The sequence below is a fragment of the Rhinolophus hipposideros genome (assembly GCF_964194185.1).
Source record: "Rhinolophus hipposideros genome assembly, chromosome: 20".
NCBI classification, from domain to species: Eukaryota; Metazoa; Chordata; class Mammalia; order Chiroptera; family Rhinolophidae; genus Rhinolophus; species Rhinolophus hipposideros.
In genome coordinates, this window is record NC_138066.1 from 12941581 (window position 1) to 12968689 (window position 27109).

Consider the following 27109-nt stretch of genomic DNA (forward strand, 5'->3'; position numbering starts at 1 on the left):
ATTATATCTCAATAAAGCTATTACAAAAATTAGTATAAAGATTAGCTTTGTGTGGCTTAGATGCATCCAATTTTGGACTTGTTTTGCTTGAGGTACACTTCCCATATCGAGTTAAATAATTACATAAAACTAGTCCAAGGCTCAGCAGTGAGCTTAGGGCCTTGGAAGTTACTGGCATCAAGATGACAAGTAATGTGTAGCAAACCATCACTTAGCGCACCTTAAACTTACACGATGTTGTATGTTAATGACATTTTAGTAAAGTTGTGGGGGAAGATGATGGGTAACATTGTGATATAACGAATGAGTTAATTTACCCAGGGAAAAGGTGATTAATTTGGGAGATAAAGATAACATCAAAAGTCAGACCAAGGAAAAGGAAAACTAGAAAGTGACCGAAAGAATGGGTCAAGAACCAGGGAAAAGAAGTGTGTCACAGAAACGAAGGGAGGAAAATGTGTCCAGGAAGGTGTTCTCAGCAGTATCAGTTAGATTGGCCCAGAAGAGCTGACTTTAAAAGTAATTAGGAGAATATGTTCTTCAGGCCACTTTGTGAGAATAGTCACAGCATCCTGATGGGGAGCAGAAGCCAGTTTCCAGGAAGGTAATAAAGACAGAGTACCCACGTAGTGAATAAATAGAGAAGATGAGAGTAAATTGGAGTTTTATAATTTTGGATGCACAGCTTTAAGAGAAAGGAGATTGCTTGAAGGGGTGTGTATGGTTCAGGTAGTTTAGTGTTGTTGTTGTTTTTAATTAAAGTTTATGGGGGTGACAATGGTTAGTAAAGTTACATAGGTTTCAAGTGTACAATTCTGTATTACATCATCTATATATACATTGTGTGTTCACCACCCAGAGTCAGTTCTCCTTCCATCACCATGTATTTGATCCTGGTTACCCTCATCAACCACCCTCTTCCCCCCTTACCCTCTGTAGTTTAGTTTTAAGATGGAAGAAGAGATGTGTTTTTTTTCAGTAATTGATTCTGAAACTTGGCTGGCTATTTATGGGGAAATTGATTGAGAAATTTCTTCACACCAACAGCAAAGTGAATTAAAACTCAAAATGGAGTAAAACGTTTCAAGTGGTTAAAAAAATAGTAGTGAATGCCAATTATTTGCTGGGTGTTAGGGACAAGAGTTCTATAGTTTCAAAATAATAAACATTGAAAACTAGAAAGAGGAGTGTAAAGAGAAATGGCAACTAAATGCAATATAAGATTCTTAAATGGATCTTGTATCAGAAAACAAGGCCAACTATAAAGAATATTATTGGGGCACTGAAATGAAAAAGTAGTAGGCAAAAATTAAATGGGGAAAATTAGGAAGCAGTTTGGCAGGAAAAAAACTAAACACTGAGTATATAAATGGGTAAAGGATAAAAACAGACCAGACATTTCACAAAAGGGGAAATCTGTATAGTTTCTGTACATGGAAAATTTTCACCCCCAAAAGCATTTAGGAAAGCTAATTAAACTAGATTTCACCTGTGAAATTTAAAAATGATCAATAAAGAAAAATCTTAATTCTGAGGGAAGAGGCAATGAAATTCACCTCATATACTGCCGATGGCAGTATACTTTTCAAAATGTAATTTGGTAATAGTTATTAAGCCTAAAAACATCTCATTCTAAAAATTAAACCTTAAAATGAAATGACGCAAAGTAAAAAATTGAAGAGGCTAGATTATGATGCTAATTTCTAAAAAAGGAAAATGATCTTAAATTGGTGCTCATAGAATTCTATACAAACATTTAATATCATGTTTTCAAATAAAATGGCTTGGAAAAATCCTTATTATGTAATAAGTGAGGAGAGCATCTCTATAATACTGTATATGCATTTTGTGTGGAACATTATAGCGCTGTTACAAGTTTTGTTGCTATTGTTCTTGCCACTTGATCTACTTATTCCATTTTAGTTAAATGGGATTTTACTAGGAGGTGGGGGTGGGTTGGCACACGGGCTCTTCATTATAGAAAAGCTCGTATGTAAGACACTGAAGGAAGGCATGGGCTTTGCCTGTCACATTCACTGCTCTATCACCTCTGTTAGGTGTGTGCCTGGCACACAGTATGCATTCAAGAAGTACTTGTCTTAGAGAAATAATAAATAAACTTTGATTCTAGTTACCAGAGTTTATAACAACAGGGGACATCCTTAAGTTATGAGATGAAAAATAAGCTTTAAAATTAAACCTATCACAAAGTTGTTAGACTTTAGGTAGGAAGTTAGAAATGAAATATACATAAATATTACAGTGGTTATTCATGGGATTTGGAAATTGGGCTAAAAAACTTTTTATGCAAAAAGTTTTTATATTTTTCTGTCTTTTCTAACATTTCCCCGGTAAGGATGCTTTTTTTTTTTGCAGTGGGGAACATTTCACCATAAAAGATTAGTAAATTTTTGACTGTTTCGCTAATAAGGAATATTTATGTGATTCAAATGAGTTAGAGGATTAGGACTTCACCTTTTTTTTTGGATCAATTCATTTGTGGATGTATTTTAAAATAGTTTTATAGAAAATTATATTTATGTTAATGAAATTTTACTGGCATTATGACACGTTCCTTTTGTGAATTTGAGTATACTCCTTTCCTCCAAAATATAATTTTGCCTATATATGATTTAAAAAGTGTGTTATGGTGTTACTAGGTAGGTTCAAAGGTAACTGCAGTTTTTGCAATTATTTTTAACCTTTTAAACTGCAATTATTTTTGCACCAACCTAATACTTCTCATTTTTCTTTTAGAAAAGTCTCTGGAACTTGGACTGTCACCCATTTAAATTAATAAGTTGGTGGGGAAACTAGGAAATCATTCATTACATAGAAACTCAGTTCTGGTGTTTGGATCATATACTCTCTACAAATGAAGAACAGATTCAGTAGTTGCCATTTACTCATTTTGTTGTATAGTAAGTGCTCACTAATAGGTTCTGCAACTTTTAAGTGAAACGACATATAATGAACCCAATTTTGCTAGGCTAATTGATATGAACAAGATTTAAGTTCCTATAGCATTTCATTGACGTTGAACCAAACAATGTTATTTGAGGACCTGCTATATTTATTCATGTAAATGCTGGGCACCATCTACATGCTAGATATCTTAAAGTTTTGCACAGATGAAGAAGATAGCTTACATTCCTAATAGGTTTGTCAGATGGATCCTATTTGATAACACCTGTGGTCTTCCTAGGAGGTTAACAGGTTCCATTTTGGAAATTAACTTCTGTACATATTCATTGTTTTATACAGGTACTGTGGAAAACAGGACTACCTCTCTAATAGATATGTATAACCAATTTATTTTTAGTAATAAAACAGAACTCTTATTTCATTTTGCAGTTGATAAAAATGGTGATGTATGCATTTCTATTCTTCATGAGCCTGGGGAAGATAAATATGGGTATGAAAAACCAGAGGAACGCTGGCTCCCCATTCACACCGTGGAAACCATCATGATTAGTGTTATTTCTATGCTGGCAGACCCTAATGGAGACTCACCTGCTAATGTTGACGCTGCGGTAAGGTGGCCACGTGCACACATGTCCCCTCCCCTTTAATTAAACTCAGAATGACAGACAGTGTCTTTGTATATCTGTGTGTACACATTCTCCTCAGCCTCCGCAAAAATAAGTTACAGGCATAACGAAGCTTCACCCCTAAACCTGCATCTTTGAAGAATACGGATACCATCTTACTTAACTATGATGTTGTTATCATACCTAAGAAAATTTAATACCAAGTCCTTATTAAAGTCTATATTATTATTCCCAAGTTTTTATTTTTGAAACTTTCAGATCTACAAAAAAGTTGCATTAGTTCAATAAATAACTCCTATACCCTTCACCTAAATTCACCAATTTAGAGATTTTGCAACATTGGTTTCTTTTCCCCCCAAACTATTTAACAATACTTTACAGATATTCTAACTCTTCATACTTGAATACTTCAGCATGTCCCCTAAGAACAGGGTATCTTTCCTGTAAGCGTAGTACAAGGCTATCATTGATGCACTGCTATTATTGAATATACATTTATAGTCCTTACTCAAATTTCTCCAAGATTGTTCTTTAACTGCTTTTTTCTAAACCCAGAATTTAGGAACTTTTATTTTTGTATTCAAGTTTTATTACTCTTCTTTAATCTATAATAGACCTAGTTCTTCAGCTTTCTAGTCTTCTTTTAAAAGCCTTTTGTTCTAATTCTTATTCTTGGAACTTTTGTTAGCGTATATGAAAGCCAGGAGCTTGAGTTCACCTTTTTAATTGGGTTACTACAAGCCTATATAGAAACTTGGGTGAGATCTTACATGTAGAAAAACACTAGAGACAACCCCTTTTCAAGTCTATGGCTTTGAATTTTTAAATGCAGTTATCAAGTTGAAATAAAAGCTGGCAGGAAACTATTCTAATTTTCTGTTTAGTCAGGTATCAGTCCAAACAATGAAAGAGGCAGTGAGGGAGAAGAAAGAGGTAAAAACTGTTTTTTAATAAATCCTGTGGATTCATTTTGCGAGAGAAGTAATTAACTGTTTTCATTTGATTCTTCCTCGACTATCAGCTCTTTTTAATAACATCAGAACTGGCAAGTGGCATTTTAATCTTCATGAAGGATAAATTAAGAGCAAATACTTCACAATGTGAATAGACAAAAATTAACTTTTCAAAACAATTGAGTCCTCTAAAACAACAGAACCTATTGAAAAAGTAGTCATTCTTTTCATCAGGGTAGAAGTAGGCCTTAATGTGAAGTTGAAATACACAAACATGACTTCACAAATGTACAAAATCTACCCATTCTTTTTCTTGAAAACCACTGCCTTTTCTGATTTGACCATTTAGTTGTCTTATTTAAACCATAGCTTTCTTGTAAACAGTTTTGCTTACCCTTATTTGCTATTTTCTCTTGCATTGCATACCTTTTATCGTATTTTCATATATTTTATTCGTTTTTTTTTTTGTGTGTGTACAAGAGGATAGTTTATTAAAAGTAAAGAGTAAAGAATCGCAGCTCTTGGAAACAGAGGGGGTCCCAAATGGGTTGTCGCTTGTTAGTTTTTCTAACCTCCCAATCAATGATACCTATTCCAGGAAACCCCATTTTTCTTCGCGATCTCTTTCCGGGATCCCTCCATACTTTGGTGCCAACTTAGATTGATTTAGTCTGCTGTTTGGCTGCTTTCCTTGGATTTCCCTTCTTGCTCTTCTCGATGGGATCAACTGTTTTCTAGATTTTTTCTTTTGATTGACTTCCGTCTTTTGCTTTTCTTCATCCTAGAATAATGTTTTAGAAAGGATATGTGGGAGTTAAGTCTTTACATGTCTCCAAGTGTTTTTATTCTGTCCTTATATTTGATACTTTGTTTACAGAATTCTAGGGGAGAAAATCAAATATTGACAGAATTTATCCTTTAGTATTTATTGTTGCTGATGAGAAAGTTGATGCTAAGCTGATTCTTTTCCATTTGCAGGTGACCTTTTCTGTCTTTCTATTTTTTCCTCCTGGTACCCTTTTAGTATTTTTCTGGATTTTTGGTCTTCTGAAATTTCACATTGTTATGTAAACTTTAAAAATCTATATCACTCTAGTTGATGTATACTTTGAAGCTGAGCTCTGGGAAATTTTCCTTTTTGATTATTTTGAGAATTTTTCCATGTTTGGTATGCTTTCCGTTTTTGAACTTGTACCTATTACCCAGATTGATCCCTCATGCTGTTTCTTTTTCATCTCAAATCGTGCCGATTTTGAGTTTTCATTTTGATGGTATTTTAAATAGCTTGGCCTTTTCTCCATTAATTTCTTTTTCATGAAATCTTACCACTGCTTAATGAATTTAATAGTTCTTTAATCTTTTGGGAGTTCTAATTATACAAAGTTGAGTTCTGAAGTATCTTTCTCTGAGGTCAGTTTTTCTTTTGTATTTCGAAGAGTACTTCAAAACTCTGTAGGCTTTCTACACAATTCTCCATTCCTGATTAAGAAATGATGAGAAATGAGAGTCTAGGAAAGCAGATTAGAGCTGTGTGGGTACAGAATTTGTTCCACTCAAGAGTGTGTGGATAGCAAGCCAGATATTAAACTAAGAATAAGAGTTGGAGGAAGAGGGGTATCATTTAAATGCCAAAATGAACTAGCACTTTGAGTACCGATACTCAATGCAATGCTACCGATACTCAATGCTACCATGTTTCCCTAAAAATAAGACCGGGTCTTATATTAATTTTTGCTCCAAAAGACGCATTAGGGCTTATGGTTCAGAGGATGTCATCCTGAAAAATCATGCTAGGGTTTATTTTCCGGTTAGATCTTATTTTCAGGAAAACACGGTAGCAGCTCTAATTCTAGTGCTCGTCAGTATATTTATATAAAATCTATATGTCATTATTTTAAGAAGGTATTAGAATTTTGGATATAAGTGGAAGGAAAATGCCAAACTATTGAATTACACAGACTTTCTATGAATTTCTTTATTTTCAGCTCCACTTCTTAGTGACTCTTCTCAGATTTGCCATTTCCAAATTTTAACTTCTTTAGGGTTCTGTTCAATAGGGTCTCTCCCTCCTTTGCTTGGTTCCATTGAGGCTTTTCTAGGCTGTTACTTTGTCTTCTCTGTTACATGTTTCATTATTCTTCCATCTGCTTCTGGTCTTCCAGAAAAAATTTCACCCTCGCCCCCATTATTAGATGACTTTCCTGCCATTTTCTTTGGTATTGACGATTTATACCTATAAAAAATTTCGGGGGCAGCCAGTTAGCTCAGTTGGTTAGAGCGCAGGGCTCTTAACCACAAGGTTGCCTGATCGATCCCCACATGGGCCACTGAGCTGCGCCCTCCACAACTAGATTGAAACAACTACTTGACTTGGAGCTGATGGGGCCTGGAAAAACACACTTAAATAAATAAAAGTTTAAAAAAAAAAACTGGAATGATTTTTTAAAAATTTCAATATAATCATTGTAATATGTCTCAGGAGAGCAGAGATAAACATATGTGCTTTTTGCCTTATTGAATTCATAGGTTCCATATATAATGCAGGTGATAACATCACCTAGCTAGTCATCCAAGTGTGTGGCATAGTGGATTCAACAGATGGTGGTTATATTAGCTAGTGCCTGCTCTGGACCCGTCATCTACCAACCTTTCCTTTATCTAGAAGTCATCTTTGCCTAGTCTTGTCTTAGTCATCAGAGAATGTCAGTCATATATTCTCTCTAAACTTTTTGCCACCCCTCTGCCACCCTGCTAAAGTATTTTTTAACTACTTTTTTACCTTATCAGATTTTAAAAATTTAAAAGTGTACATATTGCCAAGACATTGCATTCAAAATTAAAGCTAGTATTTGAGATTATAAGAGGATTTTGCAGAAAACCACTTGCTATTCCTTTTGTACTCACAGAAAGAATGGCGGGAAGACAGAAATGGAGAATTCAAAAGGAAAGTTGCCCGCTGTGTAAGAAAGAGCCAAGAGACTGCTTTTGAGTGACATTTGTTCAACAGCTGTAACTTCACTTATTTCAGGGTAAGTTCATTTTTAAAATCATACTACTATTTTGCCTTTGTATAAATGTCATACATTTTTAGAAATGGTGTGATTTAGGTATTTGAACTGCTTGTTTTATTGGCTTCATTTTTTAGTGGTAGTATCCAGTAGTCTGCTGTTTCTTACTAGAAACAGTGTAACTTAGCTTGCTCTTTCCTTCAGTAGATAGACCCCGCTGTTTTCAATAAGATATTCTGTGTTGAACTGGTTAGTATAGTAGTCTATTTCTTTTCACTGATGGTAAAATTTCTCATAAAGTACTTTTCAACAATTTCTTCCGTTTCACCTTTGGTCTACTATCTTGACCACTACTGAACACTGAAATTCTAATATCTTCTCATACTGTGTTATATATGGTAAAGGGTGATTTCAAGTTTTGTTTCCTAATTTTTTCAAAAGAAAGATTATATTTTGTAATATACTGGCAAGAGCATTAAACATCTATCTGTCTTGTTTTAAAAGTCTTGTTTAAAAGTCTGATAGAACCAGTAGAAAGAATTTCCTTTGTATTGTATACCATCTGTCCACAAGTATATCTTAAGTTTAGCAAGGTGTCAAACACAGAAGGCACCTTCTCCTTAGAAAAGCACGTGGTGTAGGTGAATTGACCAACCTGTGACATTTAAGTTATTTGGTTTCTTTTTTTAATTAAGTATATTTGTTTTAAAACTGTTTGTGAAAGATAGCATGTAAAGGATCACAATTCATGGTACATCCCTGCTACCTATTTTAGGAAAAAGAACTTTACATTAACCTCTTACATATCTGATAGTGCCCTCTCCTATGCCATCCTTTTCTCATATTCACAGTGCTGTGTTTACCATTGCTTTTCTTCATAATTTTATCAAGTTTGTATTTGTAACAGTGTATTGCATGATTTTGAACTGTATATATGTGGAATTATAATGTACGCATTTTATGTGCCTTTTTATTATTCAATATTATGCTCTTGAAATTGGTCTGTGTTATGTATAGCTATATTTCATCTGTTTTCACTGTTTTGTAGTTTTTCATTAGATAAATTACCTCTCTACCCCTGATTCTCATTGCAGTTTTTTTCCCATTTGGGGTGGGTTTTTTTTACTTGTTTGTTTGTTTTGCTTTGGTTTTGTGGTTATAGAAAATGTAGCTATTCTTATTTCTTGCTGCACATGTGCTCTAAGAGTTTCTCTAGGGTGTGTACCTCGGGGTGGAATTGTTGAGCTAAGGGTGTATTCACATCACTTGAACTAGATAATGCCAAATTGTTCTCTGAAATGTTGCATCTATTTATATTCCCATTGGCAAGATTAAGAATTCCATTTGTTCCATATCCTCTCCAACATTTGATATTATCAGATTTCTGCAAAATGTCTGGAAGCTGTAAAATGACACATCATTATGACTTAATGTTCGTCACCCTTATTACCAATGCAATTACATTGTTTCATGTATTTGACCTTGCCTTTTCCTGTGTGAAATGCCCGTTTTGGTCTTTGGACTATTTTTCTCTTAGGTTATTGATTTGTGTCCTTGTCATTTCACTTTCTTTGGTACCTTTGGGTGAACAGAGGTTCTTAATCTTAATGCAGTTAAATTTATTAGTCCTTTCTTTCCTGTATGGGTTTTACTTTTTGTGTCTTAGTGTCTTCCCTGCCATCAAAATGCTACTATTGTATACTGTCTTCTAAAAGTTTTGTAGTTTTGTTTTTCATAAGTGTGTTGCAGCCACTGAAATTGATTGGTGTATCGTGTGAGGTAGGAGATCAGCTTTACCTGCCACCATGCTCCCAGTGCACCAGACTGTTAATCGTTTATTGACAAGTCTATCCTTTCACCACTGATACGCAGTATCAGTTGTGTTATGAAATTACGTTTCCATGTATATTTTGATCTGTGTATGACATTTCTATGTTTCATTGGTTGGCTGTCTATTCCTGAACCAGTATCACGCTATCTTAATTTTATTTATTAATTTTATAGTTAAATGTATTAAATGCGAAGGTGCAAATCAGAAGTAAGGCTAAAGTCTATGCATTACTCATTCTGTTTTCATATGTGACATCTAGTTTCTGAAAAGATTCATATCTTTTAGATTTCCTTATAATAACCTTTGCTGAAAGTAACCTTTCTGTTACCGTCAGATTTAGCAATAACCTTGCAGTCTTCAAATTATTTGTTTTTCACCATATTCTTTATATCTATCCAGTTTATTTTTGTTAATAATTCTGTTCTTATTTTATTATCATGACATCTGCTACCTCCCTCACCTCTAGTCAGTGGTCCATTTCTTTTCCCTTCTTTTGACTCTTGCTTTCCACCACCTTAGGTCAAGTTCTTTGCCTTAGTCTGCTGTCATTGAACTTCTTTCATGCCTGCCTGCACTTCATCCTGGATATTTGTCCTGGATACAACTGCTAAGTTAGTCTTCACAAAGTTCAGCTCATCGCATTGGTTTTTTTATGAGTATGACAGTAATCTTAGGAGCAAGAGAAACCCTCCATGCTTGTTTTCCTTACTCATGCCATTTCCCAGTCAGAAAAGGGCTTGGTGACAACAAAGAATTGAAGAGGAACAAAATAACAAACATTGAAGCCCAATTTTTAGGCATGATTTTACCTCATAAACAGTACTTCATAAATTTAGGAAATAACCAAGAATTTTATTATTGACCTTGATATAATATATTGCAAGTTAAATAAATGCTAATGAAGTGTCACAAATTTTGTAAGGGATTATATATTATCTCCTTTGCTAGTGGGATTAGAGTTAATTTATACTTGATCATAACATTCACATATCTTTAAAGTTCACTTATCAAGAAGATAGAGGCAAAAAATAATGTTGAATCAAAATACCTCATTGCATAGAATAGGTTTAATTGAAAAACAATGTAATATACTCTTTATCATGAAACTAAACTAATTTAAAATTGAAAAGTATGGAAGCAATAACTGGAAATCTTGACTAACATAGGTCAGCATTGTTCACACGTTAATAAAGCATTCTTCTTTAAAGTTGCAAGTACCCCAGTACATTCAGCATGCATTGTAACAGCTTTGCACTGTTGCAAAGCGGGTGTCAGTTGAAGTCCTTGATAGAAAAGAATTTTAAATGAATTTAATATACTTGATTTGAATGATTAATTTTAGTTGCTATTCCAAACTTATGGTACTGTTAAGCTCAGCCTTTTATGTAAAAATTACAGTCCTTGAACTTGTGTTTTTCATAGATAAGCACTGAATAAAGGAATTATGTTGTAAGTTTGAAGCTCCTCAGGAATATCCTTTGGCTCATCTATGAGCAGAAACAAACGTTCTTTGGGAAACATTAATTCATGAGTAATAAAGGCAGGCTTTTTAAAAAATTTCTTTCAATTATAGTTCACATAATAATGCGGACTTCTTAAACTAGCATTTAAGTACCCAGTCTTGTCTATTATCTGGTCTTTAAAAATTGCTAGTAGTTCTTCATGTGCTCATATAGTTGGCCTCTTTCTGAAAAACATCTGATCATTCATTCAGCAAGTATTTGAGTACCATCTGTGAGCCAGTTCCCATGCCAACGGTCTGGAATGGATCTTCTACTTGTTTTGGCCACTTTTTGAGATGAGGTCTATCTCAAATTTTACTTTGTTCATGAAGCAATTGCTCTTCACTCCCAAAGAAATTCTTCCTTTTCTGAAGCACTGTAGCACTTAGAGGCTTAACTTTCAGTCATATATGAATTTGTCTTACTCCTCTCGTGAATTTGTCGTACTCCTCTTGTTCCATATGATTTGATGCACTTGGGAAATGAAAGCTTAAATAAATGCCCAGTCATCTGTTTGGATTGCACTAAAAGTGAAATCATTTGAGAATTGGATTTTTAAAAATCATATCAAAATCCATGACTTAACTAATGTCTTCTAAAAGTGGGTCTGTGTTTTACTCATCTACCTGATGCACAGAGCATGGTATGCTGTAGGATTGAGATGTCCACATAATCTTTAAATGTCATTATTATTACATAATTTTTCTTAATGCTGTATTAGCCAGCTAGCCTATCACTCAGACCTTCTAAAAGACTAGCTGTTTTCATGGGTTATCTGCATGACTTTCTGAATAACCTCAGTATCTTTAGTCAAGTGGTCGGGTGTAGACATGAAATAAAACCCACAGTAAGCACTTGAAAAAATGTGCACTCTATTTGGGTTGAATGAAAAGTAAATATAATTTAAAATGGTTTTTAAAATATCTATATCAAAATCCATAACTTACAATGCTTTCTAAAAATGGGATTGCTACTGTTGATATACTTGACCCAGGCTTCCTTTATTTCACTTTTATTTCATTGTGGTAAAAAACACATAAATTTACTCTCAAGTTTTGCGTGTATACTACAGTATTGTTAACTATAATAATATGTGCACATTGTTGTACTGTAGATCTCTAGAACTTTTTCATTTTGCGTGACTGAAACTCTATACCCATTGAACTACTTCTATTCCATTTCCCCCTCTCCCCAGCCCCTGGCAACCACCATTCTTCTTCCTGTTTTTATGAGTTTGACTATTGCAGATACCACATATAAGTGGAATCATGTAGTGTTTGTCTCTTTATTTCACTTGTTCTTAGTGTTTATACCTTCTCTTATATAAAGATTATTAATAACTTTATCTATCTTCTAATTCAGGTGGGGGATGGTAAGAAGAGAGGAAAAGGGAAGAAACAATTCTCCTTTTCCACAGATCAGCAGCATGGCCACGTTGATACCACTAGACAAGAGGACTCTGTCTTTTTGTTCTGCATGAAGGCTAGAGGGATTGTATTAATTTTTTTTTTTTTTGCTGTGTTACAAATTACCTAAAATTTTGTAGCTTAAAACAACACTTACTATCATAGTTTCCATAGTTCAGGGATCCACGTATGACTTAGTTGAGTCTTCATGCTCTGGGTCATGTTGGGTGGCAACACCTTGATTTTATTATGGCCCAACTGTGGGTGGATCTGCTTCCAAGTTCACTCAAGTGGTTGTTGGCAGGATTCTGTTCGTCACTGGCTATTGGCTGAGGTCCTCCCTCAATTCTTTGTCACGTGGGCCTCTACATAGGTCAGCTCACAACATGGCAGTTAGCCTCATCAGAGGGAACAAGTAAGAGGATAAGACAAGATGAGCTAGGTGTAGGGGATTATGGTCTTCTGCCCCGGGGGAAGAAGCATCATACCCCAGCCAGCTGCAAATGATGCTGGCTGATAACTTATAGCTGAGTTGCTCTCTAGAAATTGCCCTCAGCTTAAAGAAATGACTTGCCTGAGTTAGTCCCCTTTTCTGGGGGACATCTATTGCAGATACCACCAGTGACTGGTTGGTTTGGGGAAGGGATGGGTTAGTACAAAGTCTTGGACCACTGGCTCTATTTTTCCACCTGGGGGTTCTCTGAAAGGCCATTCCAATGTGGGATTGACTGAGGCCTTTCTTTCCACTGCCCCTTCAGTTAGTTCATCTTTTCCTTCTACTTAATCCTGTTTTCCCTCCCTCTTATTTTTGGATGCACTTCCAAGTAAACCTTGTACAAATCTGTCTCAGAATCTGTTTTCTAGGAAACCTAACCCTGGATACTACGAGGCATTGTGTAACCCAGCACAATAAGATAAAAGACCTCCTGCCTTACCCAGTTGCAGATGGGTGTGCATGACTCCAAGAGTAATTTCTCACAAATAGAACTATATATGGCTCCACATATGTGGCTTCAGTTCCTCCAACGCAGCCGTATTCTCCCCGATTGCTTATTTGAGACTGCATTTGGAATAAATAATTGTCACAGGAGAGCCACAACCTTGATGGGTTGCAGTCCCGATCACTTACGGATTAGCTTCCACATCTCACCCACATCTCCTTAAAATAAGGCTCCTGAAACATCGAGCCTTTCTGATCACCTGTGTTTCAATAAGATGATGAAGAAAAATGAAAACTACCCAGTCTGATACAAGGACTTACCCGTCTCACTCCCACTATGATCTGAAGGGCTTTTGTTGACTGAGATAAGGAGGAAGCTAAGCTGCCTCGAATAAGTTTTTAAACAAAAACTATTGGAACAAAATAAAGGAGAATATCAGGGTCGTGATGGATTTGTTAGGCACAAATAACACGTCCATAAAAGGAAAAAAATGTTTGATAAATTTGGCTATATCAGAACTGAAAACTTAAATATTATAATGACAAAATAAACAAAAACAAGTGGCAAACTGAGAAAAGATTGCTGTATAGCCAATACTCACGATTTCTGTCAAGAATCTACAACTAGCTTCTGCAAATGAATAAGAAAAGTAGCAGCACAAAAGAAAATGATATGAATAGGTAACAAGTAGAAGTGAAAAGAAAGCAAATTGTCTTGCATGTGACAAGTAACTCAGCTCCATTTGTAATAAATACAAAGCTGTAGGGAGATAACATCAAATCCATCAGATTGTCAAAAATCAAAATGTTCGAGAAACCCAAATGTTGGTGAGGACTTGGGGAAACAGTGTACTTGAAACACTGAAGTGAAGTTGTTCTGTCATCATTGGAGAGCAATTTGGTAATATCTACGTACAAGAATATTGCTTGCAGCATTGTATGTGATTTTTTAGAGTCCCATCAATAGAATCAATCAATTGTGATTGATAAAGTGAAATATTATCCAGCAACTAAAATGTGCAATACAGACTTGGAGTTATATATAATCACGCAATTAAATCTCAAAAACCACAATCTGAGTAGGAAAAGTAATTAGCAAAAATGAAAAGAACCCAGAAATGAAAAGAATAACAATACCACTTACGTAAATTAAAAAGTAAACCCACTATATTCTTCTTCACAGCGATGTGGTAGATAAAAGTTTTTAAAAAAACAGGGACTTGAAGAAATACATAAAACTCTTAAAATTTGCAATAGTGTTTAACTTTAGAGAGGAAGAGGGGACTGGGAAACAAAGGAATTTGCCTGTTTTTTAAAAACTCAGTCTTTCAGCACATTTGGCTCATTTTCTTACCTCTCCACAGAAAACTAAATAAGGATGCCTGTTTGTCACTTCAGAGGTTAAATTTCAATTTTGATTCTTAATCTCCAGCATTTGACACTATTGATGATCCCTCTAGAAATAGCTTTACTCTTACCTGTAAATGTCATGGCTCTAGGTTCCTTTTTCTAAATCTGACCGCCACCTTTAGCGGTTCTTCTACACTTTTGCCTCACTCTTTATTGTTGCCCCTTTCTTTCTCTGCCCAATTCCCCATCCTCATCCTCAACTGCAGAAACAAAATAGGCATTACAAAGGTTTGGAATATAGAAGCTTATATATAGAAGTTAAGGTAAATCATTTTTCTATCACAGCCGTCCCGTTCTGCTCCCAGAAGTAACTACTCACAATAGTTGAATCTTTCAGAAATCTGACTTTTCCCCCTGTACACACAAGTGTGATATATGTGTCTTGGTGTTTAACATTGTCTTTTGATGTTTTGCTATCATTGCTAGCTCAATGATAGACATAGCACACATCCTGTACTTGTTATTTAACATAGTCTTTTGATATTTTGCTAGCTCGGTAATATATATCTGCTTCCTTTTTAACAGTTGCTTATTATTAAGGATTAAGATTTATATCTTGAAATGAGAGGTAACTCCAAGAACAGATGAGCTTATTTCTGTTCTTGTCAATGAATATTTGTTCATTGCTTGCCATTTGCAAAGGCACTGTTCTCCTGGGAAAGAAGGGGATATATGTATGGAGTACCATAGGTATATTATCCTGCCAATAAAGAGCTGTTCATCTAGCCAATTAGACCAGGCGTTTGAAAAAAAAAGGTTAAACCACATTAAGAGCTGTAGTGGGAGAAGAAGTCAGCATATGAGTAAATACTGAATGGTTAGGGCAGAGGTTAGACACAGGGCTGCTGGTGAGATTGGAAGTCTCCAGAGTAAAGACGAAGATTCATTCAGTGTAAAGAACAGTACCTACTAGAGCCAAGAAGGGCATCTTGCACAATTTCCACATTGAGGGGACAGAAGGAAGAAACGGAAACAGAAACGTGGGCTCATTGGTCACAAGAAGGAGAGCTAGGAGAGTGAGGTGTTACAGACCTCAGAAAGGAAGTGGTGTGGATGTTCACCAATGCCAGGACATGAGGAAAAGAGTAAGTATAGTGCAGTTTGGGGGGGCGGGAAGCCAATGGATTGGTGATGGGGGGAGAGTTGTTGTAAGTATATTGAGTGGCACTGTAGGATGAATTGGAACTTTTGGAAGCATCTGTGTGAAAGTAATGGGGAAAACTTCCTTGATACAAAGCTATTTAACTCATGGACTGCTTTCACTTAAGAATAGTTGAGATCATTGGAACACTCATATCTCAGTGAGGAATTACTTTTATTATTGTCTATAACATCAAAAGTGGTTTTTATTTGGAAGCACACTTGTCTGCTTTGTATTTTTTAGGTCTTTGAAAAGATTAAGTTGTGTAGCCACATAGAAAATGAATGATTTGATTCTAGTTTTACAAATAAATGGAACAAGAGACTTACATTCTTAGAGGTGAACCATCTCCAAATTTGTAAGTCAGGAATATTTAAGAGAAAGTTTGAGGCGAAAAAACAGATACTTACATTATTTCATAAAGACATACAATTGGTATAATTTCAATTGATATAAAAAGTGTGTGATTTTTACAACAAGAGCATATGTTTTAAGTTAGAAATGGAATATGCTTACAAAAATGTAAATGACTGTTTCAGGTCAGTGCCATTTAATATTTAGACAGTTACAGAGGTAATCCATTTCACATTTATCTTTCTACAGAAAAGAACGACAAACTTACTTTTTCTGTACTGAGGCCATTTCTCTGTTTAGAATAAATTTTATTCAAAGGAGGGGAAATAGATTTTTCTATTCCTGCCGAAGGAAGCTAATGCTATTTAAAGCTGGGTCCTCACTATTAAAAGGCTGGATTGCCTGATTTTACGTATTTAATGACTTTCATCAGTCAGGCCTCACTGGAGTATTTTTCTTTGGAAACCACACGCAGAAACAGGTTTTAAATGATTATTTTGTGGCTCTAAAATTTCTTGTTCATATCACTGGGGAATGTTTACTCAATACCCAAGCTCTTTGAGCCCTGCGAGATTAATTGGCCAGGGATTAATTGGAGTATGATGTAGTCTTTGGAAAAAACATTCAAATAACATTACCTGAAAGTTACAATATCTGTTCCATAACAATGTCTCTTGAGTTTCAGTATATGCCTTTAGATTTTCTAATAAAATAATGTGTGCACAGTATGTGTATCTGTGTGCAAATGGTAGAGCCTGATTCCGGTGAAGGGGATACATTCATATTTAGTACAGTCAGTGCTTTGCGAGGGACCATTTACATTGGTACAACCCCTTCGGAAAGAGTTAGTAGTTCTGCTCAGGAGCTGCCTTTGGGCGGTGGGAGGTAGTCTAAGTGAGGGAAATAGGCACATGTAGAGCCACAGATGGGCAGGCCCACAGCTCTCTTTCCACCACAACAGAGCTTTGGTGTGGTTGAGTTTGGGTGATTGTAAGATTGCTAAATTAATTCGGGGCTTTAGAAGACACACAACTTTTAACATGTCTGGTGTGGGTTAAATGCTTGTCATAATTCTAAGTACATTTGACTTCTTTGTTAGGAGTTTAAAATGACATCTCCTGAATTCCCAGTCATCTTCTATTCAAGTTCTTTGTCCTTGGCTCATAATACAGGTTTCTGAGTTTCTGGAACATTTGATTGATGTAATAGTAATAGGTGTTCTCCTCTCTGCTCCCCCTACATATTCAAAGCGTACATTAATACCATAAAGGCTCTGAAAAGTCCAATCATTAAATGAGAGTTTTTTGTTTTGGAAATTGAACTTAGTGTTTGTTTTCCTAACTTTTTGAGCAGGAACCTTTGCCACTTATTAGCTATGTGACCTTGTCTTCACTTCTCTCTGTAAAATAAGGCAAAACTCCTTCATATGGTGATTGAGCATTACACAAGTGTGTTAATCGCTTCATATACTGGTTGGCACATAATAAGCACTCACTGAGATGGTAGTTGTTTTATTTAAATGTGGTTATTGACTTCTAGGCTAATTGAGGGCATGACACCAGCAGATACAAAATAATAGAAAACTGTAATTGTGATGGAGGGTCGGTGTGGGAGGCTTCATGGAGAAAATGGGTTTGGACCTAATCTAGAAAGTTGGATAAAATTCAGTAAGTTGAGAAGTGTGGCATCTTAAGTTGTTTCTCTGAATATCCTTAAATATGCATAAATTTCAAATCACTTGACTGTAGTTCTCCAAATCACAGTAGTTCTTCTGTTTTTGACTCCAGGTATAAGTTGAAAGACATTTGGAGTGTTGAAAAATCTAAATTAAGGCTGCACAATAAAACTTTCTACATTGATGGAAGTGTTCTGCCCAATAGGATAGTCAGTCACTAGCTATATCGAGCACTTGAAATGTGGCTAGTGTGACCGAGGAACTAAATTTAAAAGATCTTTTTTACTATTATTTAAATTTAAAATGAACTGGCCATATGTGGCTACCATATTGGACAAACACAAGTGAGCTTAAAATAAAATTAAGAATTTGTTTTTAAAGAAATACCATGTGGATAAAAATTTCTAATAAATTCTTTTGTAATTTATAAATGTATTCTATAATGCTGTTTGTTTTGTTGTAGGTCTCCAATTGAGAAACATGGCACTGTTTTTCCTGCACTCTACCCACCTATTGCTGGACTTCTGTTGTAACAAGTTGGCAAACACTGGCTGGAACTGGGCTGCAATAAAACATGCCAGTATCAATGCTGACAAGAGCCTAACAAGTGCCAACTTACAGATGATTACGCAATTTGAATTCTAATGAACTGTTTTAACCTTCAGGAAGAATTGTAAAGACCTGTACATAGCACAACATGATCCGGATAATATATATACTGTTCATGTACATCCACAAATACACCTTGTACCAAATAATGCTTTCTTGTAGTAGAATAAGAATCGTGTAAATTCTAAAAGATTTTAGCAGGTTTTCTTCCCCTACTCATTGTTTCTTATCAGTTTTAAAAGACTCCTTAAAGCATGTCAGATGAAAAGCAATTAGGATTAAAAGTTTCCATTTAATTTTCTTTAAACCATTGAGGCTTCATTAAACTCTTTTCACTTACTAAACTTTTGTATCTTCTTTGTTTTGACACAGTCCCCTTTGCGTTTATCTCTTCTATCTGCCAGAAAGTTTCCAAATCATTTAGTTCAAATACTGAAATACTTAATAAGCAACTACTTGATTTTTAATGATGACTTCAGAGGAGTGGTCATCACTAGGTGCTTTGTCCTTTTTGTATTCTAGTTGTACCCATCTCTTGGATTGGATGTAGCAATAACATTTTTTGGCTGTTGAGAGCTCTTGAACTGTCATTATCCCTGAGAACTAAAAAGAGTTGGTTCTGAATTCAACACAGCGAAATTTTCCCCAAACTATACAAAATTCTGATTTGATTTTATTTTTGCCGTCCAGTTACCTAATGTTAAGATTGGATGAATAAAGCATGCAGAGCTACAGGCTTTTTACTTCTGGGTTTGCTATGAAAGACGCTGTTTACCCTCATACCCTTCTCCTCAGCCTTTTTCATATTTCTTTGCCTCTATTCTTCTATACTGCAGATTTTTCTCACTATTGTACAAAGAAATTGCGATGTATATTTTCATGTAATTTGATTTTGGAATTCTGTCACCTTATGTAGTGAGTTCTTCCAAAATACAATTTTTTTCCAATAATTGTCAAGTTGTTGGCTTTTATTGTATTGAATGAAGGTTATAATACTGAATGCCAGAGAAGTGCAGTTTAGAAAAATCTCAGGTTGATTCCTTATGCAAACAAACTTTTAATACTTGAAAATCACACGGCCGTGTCAGTATATGTATTGGGCTCTATCCAGATTATTATGTGAATCTCAAAGCATTTACAGAGGTGTAAATGCTTTGCTATTCGACATACAGATTCTGTCACTGACATAGTGCACTTGGATTTTATTAATGTTTGAGCATATTTCATATCATAAGTTTTCTAAGGCAACTTAAGGAAATGGTAGGGTGAGCATATGCAGTGCTAAAGGCAGGCCCAGATTCCCCTCTGCTGTGAGGTCGGGTTTGGGAAGTGGTAGTCTTTGGCATATAAGGGATAGAATTTGAGACAGTACCAGATGGGACATGGTGTTTAATTGTGAGAAGAGTGCATCTCTGTGGGATTTGGAGAAATGCTTTGGCAAAAGCGTGAAAGGATTTCTGCAAGTAGCCTACCTAGTCCTCTATGAATTTTGCATGTCCTTTTTAAAGCAGAAGTAAAATGGTTGAGGATGTAGTCACAATAGTGATTTTTCTAAATCCCAGGCTGTTCTCCACTCTGAAGCATTATAAAAACCCATAAATATGTATTGACTGAATGTGAAAATTGTTTGATTTTATTCATTGTAGCCCAATTTTCTTCAAGAACTTTGTGACTTTTTTTTTTCCCTCAAAGACTGTAAAAATTGTTGCCCCAAAGTACCAGTAGGCATAACTACCTGGGACTTTGAATGCAATCCCTTTACTCTTAAATCAGAAATTGTTCACATGGTGGTTGCTTGTACAGGCAAAATAGAATCTGAATGTTGCTCTTCTATTGTTAGCGATCTGTTGAGTTAAAACCTGGTGATTTGAATCTTCAAGGAGTAGCAAATGACCTAGGAACTCAGGGACAACTATTCTTGAACTTTAAGCGCCACTTTAATGCAGTTACTTGGTATAAACATGTATTGTTTAGGGCTAGATCTTGGGGAGTAGAAGGGAGAGCCAGGAATGAGTGCACCTCTCCACACTCCTTTCCACCTGGTTCCCTTACTGTGCTACATATGGAAACACAGGCCTCGATAGATGCTTGGACTTCTTTTCCTCTGTCAGAGGTGTCATCTGTGCCTTTCCCAGTGTTCATCTGGCAGTGTGAATGTAAATGCCTCTACATTTGTTATTAAACCACACTCGGGTGACACTGATCCAGGTGGCTTTTGTCCCCCTAGTGCCTCATCATTAGTGTGAGGTGACTCCTCTCTGCTTTAGGAAAAGGATTTTTGTCCCTAACCTTGTGCCAACTATCAACATCTACATAGTCTTATGGATTATAGGACTGTTGGCTGCTTTCTAAATTTATTCCAAGCTCTTGTCAAGGCTTGTAGATTTCAGTCTGCTCATAATGGGATGGATTAACTCAGTGGTTTTTTTGGCCTCTTTTTGTGAGTTTAAAGTCCATATGAGGTTGGTTTCCTTGTCATTATAAGGTAATATCTCTATGAGGTTATTCCACTAGTTCTGCGATCCCTTGGGTGACATGGTCTCTTTCATGGCCTTCATTCTTGGTTGTGAAATTTTATATGCTCACTCACCCTCTACAAATCTGCCCATTTGGGGTTGTGGTGCCTGTGTATCTTTACCCGTCTGGTCTCCAGTTGGTGGAATTACCTTTTTTGTACTGCCACTTCTCAGCATCTTTGAAATTTGACATAATGTTGCTTCATTCCAGTTTTTTTTTTTAGTTCTGTAATTTGTTGATTGTATTTAACTATGTGAGTTCTGTTGTGATGTTTACTGTATTGTAAAGCACCTCTATCATGTGATGGGTGCTCTATAAATCAATAAATGATGACTTAGAGGCTGTATCATGAGCTATTTTGGTTTTAGGATGCAGGTCTCAAAAGCAAATGGTGGGATTCTTTCTCTATAAACAGCACATGATACCAAAGCGCCCACAGGGAAACCTTCATAAAGAGTTTTTGAAACTTCATTTAAAGAAGGAATCAGAGGATAGGAAATTAATTTGACTTCCAACCTGATGTAATAGTCTTAAATTTTCCAGTATGGGGCCAAGCACCACTCTTTAATCAGAATTTTCTGTGATGCTGATTTAGAACCTAAATAAAATGTTCACACATTAGAGCATTATTGAGGATTTTGTCTTTGGCTTAAACTGGCTCTACCCTAAAGATAAGCTAAAAGGTCAAGATTCTAGATGTGAACTGAAAGACATTTTCAGTTCAAATGTGAACTGAAAGCTCTCAGTCAGTCTTCTCAATCACCACTTTGTCCCCTAAACAGATGGGCAAACTTGGCCCAAATAACTGCGTAGGATCACTTAGTGGTAAGAGGTAAGACTGAGTACTTTTTTTTTTTCCTTAATAGGATGTCAATATCCAGCTTTTCACCCTGCATCCTTACATATAGTTCATGTGGATATACGGTGTGACATGTTGAAAGCTTGTTTGTCTAGATACCAGTTGCCAGTGGCTATTAAAGCCTCTTTCTTACAAACTGTGAAAAGAACATGGAGCCAGACCTCTTAATCAGAACTGAGTGAAAAACAAGAAAATCCTTGAGAGCAATTTGGGGATGATTGGGAGTCACTTTCAGAGTACAATTTCCCTGATAAATATATTTGAAATAAAATTATAGAAGGGTCTAGATGATGTACCTGAACTTTAAATCAGTTTTATGCATAATCTTCTACTCAAGGTATATAGCAAAAAATTATCTGCATGCTGCTTCAAATGCAAATGAGGTTTTTGCTTGTGCCTGCTGTAAGTTATGAGGCTTTGAGGAACGACCAGTTGATTTTCTCCCTTCCCCTCATAAGGATTGGGCTGTAACCACCTTATTAAATTTAATTTTTTCCTTTTCTGGAGGACTGCAAACCTCAACAGGATTCAGTTTGCAGAGCAAATTATTTCCAGGGTTGGGTATTTTTGGTTGTTCAGTTTCAGATGTGTGTAATCTGCCAATGTAGGATTAGGCTTTTTGGCTTGTTGAGTCAGCACGTCAACCTGAGCTGTAGTGAAATGATTAAAGAATTTTGAATCTTATTCACATAGGTGGAATAAACGGAAGGAGAAGAAAAAGGCTTTCACAAAAGGCAGCCAGAACACATCTTAAGACAGGAGCTGCACAGGAAAGCATAGAGGAAAGATACTTGATTTTTTTCCCTTCCCAGCAGTATCCGTTAGGAATAATAGCACTCGTGTGTTCATAGTGACATCTCATTTCAAATGAGCGCCAGTTCTTATTTATTGAGCATCAGGTTCCTAGTACTGAGCTTCTACTTTGTGGCAGGCTTGTGCTAGGTTTCATAAAAGATCTAGCCAAATTCTTACAAGGATCCTCCAAAGTAATAGTTTCTCATGAGGAAACAGGTTCAGATGCATTTGGCACGATTGTAGAGCAAATAAATTTCACGGCCAGGATTCAGTTCCACAACTTTCCTTATATACTGGGTGTCGTAAACCCTTAAGCTCAGGAACATCTTTTCCAAGGTCACATAGAGAGTGGACATGTTGAGGCTGGTACTCAAACCCAATTCATTGGACCACCGATCCCCTCCCTCCCTCCCTCCTTCGAATGGCACTGCCTCCCTGTGTTCTTCAGGCAGTCAGCATTTATCCCTTCCACAATTCATGTTCCCTGTCCGAGACAACTCCATACTAACTTTCTCTTAATCTAATAGCAAAACCTGAACTAGGTCTAAAATGAACCATGTTCTGAGGGCTCAGATTTTTCAAGATGTCTGTATTACAGGTTACATCTAATGTTGTAGCTCCATCCAAGCCTGTTGGGCGTTGTAGTTCACTGAGCACTACAGATGCTTTACTTTATAGGCTTTACTAAGAAGTCCTCTGTAGCTCAGTGGATTCAAGCCATTACGAGTCCACTCAGAAGACCAGGGTCCAGAGATAGGGTTATATGGAAGCCATTTCTAAAAGAAGTGCTTTCACCTCTGCTAGAGGGCTTCTTGAAAGTAGGTTTTGATGAGGAGATAGTCAGTCCCTTGAGTTGGTTAAATAAATCCCTTAAAGTGAGTTCTCATTTGACTGTGGGCATGTAGTCAGAACAAACTGAAAGGGCACAAATTTATTCCTGCATGTATGCCACCCTAAGGAAGAGGGTCTGACTCCCTGGTTCCCATCAAATTCACAAAGGTGGTTGTGACCCTCTAAATAATTAAGGACCATGGATTCTAGTCCAAATCCCTCTGAAGTTGATGGAGCTGAGAAAGCAGTGTAAAACTTGAAGGGACTTGCCCAGAATCAACACAGCAAATCAGTTGCAGAGCCAAACTTGAACCCAGTTCTCTGGACTCCCAATACAGCTCACAGTGGTAGCAACTCATCAAACATTCTGTATAGCTGCTGTATGCCAGGTGTTAGGCTGGTGCTGGTGAGGCAAAGATAAGTCATACGATGTAAATCGCGGCATCAGTTAGGACACTACTTCCCAATCACTTTTATGTCATTTTTATGTTATGACCCAGAAAGTATCTGTAGGGTAATCTTAAGATAAACATGAGGTTGCTTATGGCCAGAGGAGACTGGCTTACCTGGCCACCCTGATGGTCCGAAGGGCTCACCATTTGGCACACCTATAATCCATTCTTGACCAAGAAGCTTTAAGCTATGGCACCTCCATTGAGCCTGGCAAGTACAGTATGCCCTTCCCCTCCTTGGTCTTAAGTGCTGCTTGCGCAATGCAGCTCCCCTAACCACCTCCCTGCCCAGACCTCCTTCACATCTTGAGTTTCCCACCACGAGAACATTTCCCTGAGTACACCATGGTTCTTACACATTTCAGTACCCTCTCCCCTTCCGTATCCCAGGTGTCCCTCAGCCAGAATTACTTGTCCTCAAAATTTTAAGTCCATGACCTTATGTTTCCATGTTCTAAACTCCAAATTCTTTATCCACTTCACCTCACTACCTACTAATGCTTAATCTTGGCAGCACCTAAAACCTCTCCAATTTCAAATCCTTCCCATTTTCTGTTCTGATGCCCTCATCCTGTCCTCAGATCCTTCCATCAACCTACCATCCCTCATTCTTGGCTCTTCTCCAAGGCCATCACTTTGCCTGCAGTCCTTAACTGTTGAGGTTCCTAGGAATGGGTACATACAGCATTCTTTTGACTCTTTTTGAGTAAAAATCTTTTTTTTTTCCAAGTCAAGTTTTTGTCCTTTCAATCTTAGTTTTGGAGGGTGCAGCTCAGCTTCAGGTCCAGTTGCCAATGCTAGTTGCAACTACCATCCCTTGAGGGCGTCAAACCGGCAACCTTGTGGTTGAGAGGACGTGCTCCAACCAAGTGAGCCATCCGGGAGGCAGCTCAGCTCAAGGTGCCGTGTTCAATCTTAGTTGCAGGGGGTGCTGCCCACCACCATCCCTTGTGGGGCTCGAGGAACCGAACTGGCAGCCTTGTGACTGAGAGCCCACTGGCCCGTGTGGGAATCAAACAGGCAGCCATCGGAGTTAGGAGCACGGAGCTCTAAGGGCCTGAGGCACCAGGTGGGCCCAAGAAAAAAATCTTTTTTGAAAGGTCTCATGCTATTCACTTATATTACTCTTTAGACCTCTTTTCATGCTATTCGTCATCCCCACATTCCTGATAAAGATTTCAGCGTCTGGTTTGTGGTCGGTCTCCTTTCCCTACCTCTAAACTCTAATACCTAATTTTCCAAGCTTCTCATTTCCAATTCACCTGTTGTATTCCACGGCCCTGTCCTAGACTTGATCATCTACTGCTACTTAGGAACTTCAGTTTGCCACCCTGACCACAGGGCTCTCACCACCTTGTTCATACTGAAGACATACTGTCTTCGATAGTACAGAGGCTGCAGGGACCTGACTGCTACCTCAGTCTTTACCCAGTCTGCACCTGAGCTGTATTCTTACAGCATCCTCAGCTTCTCTTTGGGAATAAATCCTCAACCCTGGGCAAATGCTAGAATCCGTATTCTCTAATTCTGCAGCCAGATGGCTTGAGTTCTGCTAGAAGAGATTAATTAATACGTACGGGAGACACGATGCTAGGCCTTCCAACCTGAGTCCTCTCCCAAATTTTCTTCCCTCTCTTCTGGTCCCCTTTGCCTACGAACTTCGATCATAAAATAGATGTCAGCAAGCAATCTCCCTGACATCTCTTCCCCCCCTTAACACCTATCTGCATGCGTGTTCCTGGGTCCTGTTTAGTACCCTAACAGTGACCTGCCTCTAGGCTAAAATTAATCCCTTCTCCCGAATCCCCTCTGCTTTCCGGGCATCCCGCCTCCCCAGGGAAGTTGAACCGTCGTCCTGAGCCCTTTCCTCTTTTCTCTCAGCTTTTCCCATCTTGACAAAGACCAGCAACGCTCCTCTCTAGACCCTCCCACGGCCAAGTTTTTCCAAAGCGTAGTGCACGCTCGTCTGTCCATCCTTTCACTGCCTTCTTCCCTAAGGCGTGGACCCTGCCAGCGCCCCGTCAGTGCCTGACCAGTCCCAGCCTCGCAGGCACCCGGTGAAGAGAGACGGGCTGTCGGTGCTTCCGGCGCGCGGCCACCCCCCCGCCGTTCATTCACCGCTGTCGCCCAGTCCCGGCTCCTCCCTCCGCCAGGCTTCCCAGGACTCTCGCGAGGTTTGGCGCCGCCGGCACGCACCGCCCCAGTGGAGCGGCGCACTTCTCGCGAGGCTGCAGACAGGGCCGGGCCCGACATGGCGGAAGGTAGGGTTTTTGTGGAGCCGCGCGGGAAGGCGCGGAGCGGTGGGGGCGCTGCCGGCTGGGCCGCGCAGCGCCGCGAGGGATCGGCCGGGCGTGGCCGCGTGGGGCCCAGCGGGTCTCGCGAGCCTTCCTGTGCAGCCCCTGCCGGGCGCTGCGGGCCGGGGTCTTGGGCGCTATTCCTGTGGCAACGCCCCTCGGGCGGTCCCGGACCCCACGGGACCACGGCGGAGCGCGGAGCGCGGTTCGGGGGTCCCGCGCCGGGACTGAGGGCGGCTGCCGGGATCCCGAGGGCGGCCGGGGAGGCTCCTGTGGTTCCCGGCAGTGCTGGGACGGCGGGGGAAGTCACCCTTCGCCGTAGGAAATCGAAACTGCTGTCCTGGCACGTCCCGCGTCCGGAAGGGGGACAGCCTCCGCCGGCGGGGCCGCTTGGGGCTCCTCTCGGGATGAGGGGCCCGGGAGCGCCCGAGCTGTCACTGGCCCACGTGCCGAGCGGGCGCTCACTGAGGCCTCGGGACTCCGCAGCGGCCCCTGCACGCGCGCCGGCCGGGCTCCTCGCCCAGGTTTGCAGACGCGGACGGGAGGAGGGGGTTTGCGTGGACAGGGAGGTGGCCAGGGTCACACTGCGCCCGGTGATGGGCTGACCGGCGCCCCTGCTCGTTCGCCTCTCAGCCCGTCTGGTCCTGAGCCTCTTTTCTGGTGCTGTCTTCACGAGACTGCAGGGAAACGCGGTTTGGTCTCTCAGATTCTGCCTCTCCTAACATCGCAGTATGAGAATCTCTCGTTGTCAAAGCTTTATTTTGCAGGTGGGGGGGAAAGAAGGCCCAGAAATGGGGAGTTACCTTCCAGAGACCCCACAGTGACTCTGTGAGACCTGCCTGGCCAGGGTGCTTCTCCTATTTGCACATCCCATTACTGGAGGAAAATACTCCTTATTTGACTTTATGTTTGAGTGACAGCAAGGTGCTGGTCGTCACAACCTGTGATAGTGTGTGTGTGTGTGTTTGTTTGTTTGTTTGT

The 27109-nt window shown here is 38.5% G+C and overlaps 2 protein-coding genes across 3 annotated transcripts in view; both read left to right on the forward strand.

Annotated features, from left to right (window-relative positions):
• Positions 1-21241, forward strand: part of UBE2G1 (ubiquitin conjugating enzyme E2 G1) — a 91321-nt gene extending 70080 nt beyond the window's left edge. The window contains exons 4-6 of the mRNA XM_081029454.1: positions 3355-3533; positions 7411-7533; positions 18235-21241. Of these exons, the coding sequence (XP_080885580.1) occupies positions 3355-3533; positions 7411-7497 (266 nt within the window). The 3' untranslated portion in view covers positions 7498-7533; positions 18235-21241. The remainder of the gene's footprint in view (positions 1-3354; positions 3534-7410; positions 7534-18234) is intronic.
• A 4797-nt stretch (positions 21242-26038) lies between these two features.
• Positions 26039-27109, forward strand: part of ANKFY1 (ankyrin repeat and FYVE domain containing 1) — a 78538-nt gene continuing 77467 nt past the window's right edge. Inside the window, exon 1 of one of the 2 annotated variants that reach the window (XM_081029455.1) lies at positions 26039-26095. In XM_081029455.1, coding sequence (XP_080885581.1) covers positions 26086-26095 — 10 coding nt within the window. In that variant the 5' untranslated portion in view covers positions 26039-26085. Of the gene's footprint in view, positions 26096-26550; positions 26653-27109 lie in introns of those variants that run through there. The other variant, XM_081029456.1, reaches the window with a different exon arrangement.